Source organism: Zea mays, chromosome 1 (assembly GCF_902167145.1).
Source record: "Zea mays cultivar B73 chromosome 1, Zm-B73-REFERENCE-NAM-5.0, whole genome shotgun sequence".
In the NCBI taxonomy this organism is placed as follows: Eukaryota; Viridiplantae; Streptophyta; class Magnoliopsida; order Poales; family Poaceae; genus Zea; species Zea mays.
The window spans coordinates 77,318,852-77,325,825 of NC_050096.1; the positions used below are offsets into that span (position 1 = coordinate 77,318,852).

Here is a 6,974-nt window from a genome sequence, read left to right on the forward strand (position 1 = left end):
TAGAGGAGGGGGGCTGGACCCTTTACACAACTGATTCCGAGCTAATTCCGCGAATATAGCTAACAACCGTAGCACAAAACTCGGAACCCTAAACTGTTCTGCGCATGCGCGGACCGTCCAGACCGCGGACCGTCCGACCTCAGGGCCGGACCGTCCGCCAGCTCAAAACGGTGCTCAACAATTCCCAAATAAGCCAATCATGCGCAAGAATGGACCGAATTCTTTTCGAGGAGAAGAATGAAAACAAATGCATCTGGAGAACATCGTTATATATCCCTTCTTCAATAATCTTCGACCACACATGCAGCATGTCTGTAAGTGGGCCAAGACAAAAGTACAGCTGGGGAAACAAGAATAGAACCTATGAACAGAATCGGATTCTTATAAAACTTCAGCATAGGCAGTGACTTCTCGAATCACAGCGACCGATAACAACCTGTTTCAATAATCAGGTTTGGACGTTTGGTACAACTGAGTTTGAATAACTTGCAATTACATTGGTTTTTTTTTTCATACACATGGAAGGAGTTCCTTGCTAATTTGGTCCGATCTATCTCCTTCGCAAAGAACCCAGAACTATACAAGCACATCGATCCTACAGCCCCAAATGATGATCATCGACACCAACATATACAAGATGGTAATTTCATACGGGAAAAAAAAGAACACAAATGACATGAAGAGCTTCTGAAGGACTTCAGATGTCAGAGCATCCAACATGGTAGCCTACATTAGACGACCAATGGATAACACATACATATATGCTACACTTTCCACCGCCAACACTACATAACACCTTTGAAACCTTATTAGAACATCAAATAGATGCGATCCTACGTTGAACAATTAAGCAAGATACAAACAGACAAGTAGACAGCTTCGGATGCTCATCGTCTTGGAGGAACGATTGACCAACCTAGACTGCGATATCGTGCTGGATGTGTCGGAGTAAGACAGGGATTACAATGTCCGGAGAGCTAAGCTGGGGAAGATGGCCTTCAGAGGGCATCACCTCCACGATGGAGTCGCCACCAAGGTGCCTGTGCAGGTACTCAGACACCACGACCGGCACCGCGAGATCCTTGGTGCTCTGAACAATGTGGCATGGGACAGTGACGTGCGGGAGGAGGCTGCGCACGTCGCTCTGGAAGATCGTCTGGGCAACACTAAGCGCAATGTCCGGACGTATATTGAAGAGCGTCCTGCTAAACTCCTGAACTGCCACTGATTCCATGTCTCCGCCAACACACAGGGGCGCAAAACCTGAGCACCAGGCCTTGTAGTTTGATCGCATCGCCTCAAACAGCTCATCAAGCTCATCTTGCTCAAACCCGCCATAGTAGTCCACATCATTGAGGTACCTATTTGGTCAAAGACAGAGCTGAATTGGTGAGGGTAAATACAAGATGCTAACTGGCAAAGGAGAATAATGTAAAAACTTCATACAAGTCTAATGAGGAACCACACCCCCCCCCCCCTAAAACTTTCGAGAGAGAAATATAGAAGATACAGTTAATATGTGAACAAATCCAGAAAAGATAGAACAGAATAGAGATCCAAAGAGCGCGACCAATTCGAGAACAAAGTCCTGGGACAAAAAAAAAAGAGGATATTTCAGATATTCAGATGCTGTTCACTACCACTAGATGACAAACATGGTCTTCAGTTCCATTTGCAGTGGAAGATGAATTGCAGAGTTCAGATGATGGTCACGACACTAGCATCTTTTCATAAGAAATGATGCATCATATAAAAAAGAAACTTATCGAGTAGCAGAAGTGAAATTCACATCTAGGTTTTACCATATCTAAGGAAGGTTCAAATGAAGCTGTGACTTGAGACAAAATTGTGATTTAATGCCTCTGAAACCTAACTTTATTGCAAAGAACACTGGCATGTAATCATATAAGGAGGGGCTACCCTAGTGCAATATGATGTTAATTTATAGATCAAATGCCAATGCTTCACTATGATCTGAATTTTGTTGCAAGACAATCAGCTCAGAATAACTTCAGAAAAATGACCCTTGTGGCATTTGCAAATTACTACACAAGTAAATCATGTTGTTTCTCAATAGAATTGCAGTTTAGACACTATGCTTGCACATTTGTGTACTTGAGAACTAAACTGTTGGAAACTATATATGTATCAGGGATTCAAGCCAGGCAAAAGGGTTTCCAACTTGAGAACTTCAGTATTTCACTCAAGTAAAATGTGGAAACTGTGGATTACTAATCAAAATAAAAGGCCACGAAAATTATTACGAAGGTTATATCTGTTGTATCCATGTAAAATCTGGAACTTGAACTCCCATTCAGGGATCAGTTAGAAATAATTCCTAAGAGTTTGCTAAGAGCACAAGTTCATTGGCTTCCACACATCTGAAGTTGTTATTGTCTCCTCCAAAAAGCGCATAATTTCTAATTGAGAGAAATTAAATGAAAGGAAATAAATGTTAGTAGTTTTTCAGGAAAACGAGACATGAGACAGAGAGCATTCTAAAAGGATTCAGTTATTGCGTTACACAATAAAATGAACTTCAAACATCAATGTATCAAGAAGTGTGCACTCTTGCGTTTTTCTTGCTTGCAAGTTAGTATAAGTCGAACTTAAATCACAAATCCAATCCATATGATTTCCTATTTTGTTTCTATGCAAAGAAAATGCTAACATGAATGGATTGAGAGAACGTGACAATTTGTAAGCTGATCATTGCTGTGGCAGTGCTATACATGAAACAAAATTTTGCAAACATACAGACAAAATTGATTACTCAACTAACACTTTATTTCAAGAACGCAGAAGTTCCCATTTCATAATCTAATTTTGCGTTGATTTCCATAAGAACTTAGGAAGGGCCAGTTTTCTGCCTTGACATATAAACTATCTGTGTTTTAACTATATATGTGTTTTTGAAGCACTATACCTGAAGCATAACTAAATGTATCACAAATGATTATCAACAACACTTCCTTTTGTTGCAGTTATATTTCCACATGTTTCACCGCGGACTTGGATTCGTTAGAGTGGACGCACTAACCAGTCCAACACAAAAGCTTAAACTGAGGGGAGAAGTTAGTCAATCTACTTATACACTTCAACACCCACTCACGTGCAGCCAGAGAGAAATGAGCAAACGTAGAAATAAATGGGTGAAGGCATAAATAAAGCCTCTGCTAGGAGTCGAACTCGAGACATCTACTTTGATACCATGTTAGAGTGGACGCACTAAGCAGTTCAACTCAAAAGCTCTCTAGCTTTGATACCATGTTATAGTGGACACACTAACTAGTTCAATCAAAAGCTTAAGGTGAGGGGAGAAGATAGTCAATCCACTTATACACTTCAACAGGGTTGACTGACTGTCGTGGGCTAAATACTGCTACAACACGGTGTTCCATATGGCATTGCGCACCACACCGTTGTAGGTAAGGGTGATAATGGGTCACGATCCAAATGTTTCTTCACAATAAGTTAGGGCCTTAATTAATTCTAGTTTAAAAATAAATAGAAATAGCATCCGATCCTAATCCGATTCGATCCTTAATTTTTATAGTGTAAAATCTAGAGCCCATTACCACCCCTAGTTCCAGGTGGTGTATGGTCGCGAACCATTGTGCCCTTCACTGCAGGCACGGCGCGCACGCGGACGGTTGATGACCTCCTTCGTGAGCGGGACCTCTTTTTGGAAAACGGCCATGACCGGCTTCTCTAGGCTCAAACGTACACCCAACACCAGTATGATGACCACCATTGCGACAGGGAGTTTGCGGTGAGCGACTAGGTCTGGTTGCACCTTCTCCACATCCAGGCCGCGTCCTTGGTACATCGCCCCAACGTCAAGCTGGGTACCCAGTATGCTAGACCGTGCTAGGTGTTGGAGCGTGTTGCAGTGGCGGACTCACCGCCCGGCTAGCCCTGGCGGCTGCTCGGGCTCCGCTGCCATATGTTGTGGAAAGATATACATATTCTAAAGGTGAAACACAGTTTGGTGTAGGCAACAATGGCCAAGGCCTGACTCACAATGCAAACGTCCAGGCTCTCCAAATTTTCTAGGTCCGCCACTAGCGTGTTGGGACTGTGGCATATCGCCTACACCTGCCCGAGGGCGCCCGTCTACACGACGTGTTTCATGTTAGTCTCCTCAAGCCATTTCATGGTGCACCTCCGGAGGGACCCCTTCCCTTACCGATACTGGAACAAGGACGACTACTTCCAGTTCCCCAGCAGGTGTTGTGCACCAAGCTCCGCCGCGGCATATGGCATGGAGTCATTCACTAGGCAGGACTGTCACCAGAAGAAGCTACATGGGAACCTTTGGAGCAATTCAAGGCGTCTTATCTCGTTGTCCAGCTCGAGGACAAGTTGTTTTTGGAGGCCAGGAGAGCTGTTATGACCGGCATCCCATATCAGCATCGCCATCGCGATACAAGTGGCTAGAAATGGCGTCTAGGAGCAGTAGTTCGGGAGCCCAGCAGCCCTAGTTAGAATTAGTTAGTTTGTTTGGATAACAATTGGTTTGTTAGTCTTGGATAGAGTTGGTTAGTTTGTTTGGTTGGATAAGCATTGGTTTGTTAGTCTTGGATAGAGTTGAATAGTTTGTTAGAGGCTGCTATCTCAGCCATATAATATACTCCTTCGGTTAATGAATGAATCAAGCAGACAAGTATCTTGCTCGTGCTTTCCCCCTTCGCCTACTATTCACCTGCGATGAACAGTACCATGCTTTCCCCAAGAAGCAGCCCTAACCCTAGGACGATGGCGCCCAAGCGCTAGGGTCACCACTTGTACTACCTCTGTAACCCTAGTTCCAATAGTTATATAATGATACAAAAAAATTAATGCATTGTTTGTAATACCAAACAACACTAAAATGGTTGGGAAAATTGAATACGAAAATATCATTAGAGATTTTATTTTGAAGAACACTAGAAGAATAATGCTTTCTAAATGAAGATTATGTAACCGATACAATATTTATTCGCCATTATATTATATGTACATGTATACATACTATTACTTAATACTTTTTGCTGCGTTTTGGGCAGGCCACCCAAAATACCCGGAGTCCGGGATGGCCCTGACTGAATTATGGTAACTACCAATTGCCCACTTGTTTAAAATGATCGATCTACAACTAGGACTAGGATTTCAGTTCTGTAAATTTTAGTGACAAGACCAATCGTATGCTAGAGAAAAAAGTAACCTTGCATATATTGTCTACTGCACCTTATCCTTAGTTATTATGACAGCCCTATTTCCTTCTCAACACAACTGTTGAATTTCAGATCCAACAGTAGAACACTCAAATCTGCAACCACATTTAAATTACAGATCATGTTAACAGCTCTGAGTACTTGTAGATGATTGATCACCATCATCCACAAATGTATCACCATCAGGGCGGCCCATGCCGCACCACCTGATTTGGAAAGATTAATCCAATATGCGTTCCTCATGTTCTAAATAGTGCGATGATAAGTGACAGAGCACAGTCACAGCTATCAAAAGTTTTCGAGTATCGATAAGAGTGGATCCTTCCAGAAAAGATGCCCACACGCTACTCTAGGAGGTCCTACTCTAGTCGCAGACACAGAGTGGACCACGAGCCATACATGTTGACAGCCATATACAGTACAGGATTTCTGTTCCACGTCCTTCACAGGGCTCTAATTCCCCGAAACCGAAAAGTTGCCGTCATGGGGACGGGGCTAGGGGGGGCCGTGCTGGTACCTTAGTTCCTAGAGTCTAGAGAGCGTAATATAGCTCAACTCACCAAAATTAAAGCACAACAACAGGGAAATCAGGAGCTGCCACAGTGGATTCGTTCCCCTGTTCCCGATCGTGATAGTATGGATTGTGAGCAGAGCAGGAAGCATAACAATACAGGTAAGAAAAAACAAAGGGGAATTTAGCACGAGCGAGCGAGCGAGCAAGGAAGCAAGCGGGGGGGACTAAATTGAACGAACGAATTGGATAAAGTTACCTTGGGGACGCGGAGAGGAGCACGAGCTTGGTGAAGAGGTCAGGCCTGGAGATGGAGGCGAGCGCGCCGATGACCGCGGAGACGGAGTGGCCGACGTAGATGCAGGAGCGGACGCCGAGCTCCTGGAGGATGGCGAGGAGGTCGAGCGCGTAGCCCTCGAGCGTGGCGTAGCGGGAGAAGTCGAAGTAGTCCGGGTTGGTGGGGCCGGCGCCCATGGTGTCGAAGAGCACGACGCGGTAGTCGGCGACGAGGTGCGGCACCAGGTGCTTCCACACGGACTGGTCGGTGCCGAAGCCGTGCGCCAGCACGATGACCCCGCGCTTCCCCTCGCCCACCACTCGCAGGTTGTGCGCCTCCTCCACGATCCCCATGCCGCGGGGTTGGTTCCTCGTGGGGACGCGCTGGGCGGGAAGGGGAGAGGAGGAAAGACCGGGAGAGGAGGAAAGACGGGGAGCAGAGCAGAGCAGAGCACAGCACAGCCGCGGAAGGGCAGTGAGAAACGGGATTAGTGGCGGGCGTTTTAAGGCGGGGGCGTGGACGGGGAATCTGCCGGTCGGGGAGGGGAACGAACGCGCGCGGACCGGACGGACGCCCCTGCCCGCTGCTGCTGCCTGGGCTTCGGCGACAGGGGTGCTCGCTGACGGACTGGGTCGCTCGGCGGGGCGGTTTGGTGGGGGCGACCGCACCGGACCGGACTGTTGTTGCCACTTGGTAGGTTTCCTCTGCTCGGCCTCGGCGGGCCTTCCCCTGGGGGCCCCACTATTTTAGTTAACGGAATACTAGATGTAGATGGATATCGTATCGCCTATACACCCTGGAGTTGCCATTGCCAGTTTGCCATTACATCCTCTAAAATATCTGCAAATTGCAAATGCGTGCTCGTACGTCGGAGCGTACTGGTTCATTTGAGAGAACCGAGTCAACTGACTTCGCGGATTTCAAACTGAAAACTATGGAAGAAAAAAGGTTAAAACACAAGAAAATAAAG

The 6,974-nt window shown here is 45.9% G+C and overlaps 1 protein-coding gene across 1 annotated transcript; it reads right to left on the reverse strand.

Annotated features, from left to right (window-relative positions):
• Positions 1 to 408: 408 nt before the first annotated feature.
• On the reverse strand, positions 409 to 6,616 carry LOC100194211 (Sigma factor sigB regulation protein rsbQ). Its single transcript, NM_001139253.2, has 2 exons — positions 5,987 to 6,616; positions 409 to 1,361 (listed from the first exon to the last, which is right to left on the reverse strand). Exons 1-2 carry the CDS (start codon positions 6,355 to 6,357, stop codon positions 917 to 919), a joined length of 816 nt encoding a protein of 271 aa, NP_001132725.1. The 5' UTR covers positions 6,358 to 6,616; the 3' UTR covers positions 409 to 916.
• Positions 6,617 to 6,974: the final 358 nt, after the last annotated feature.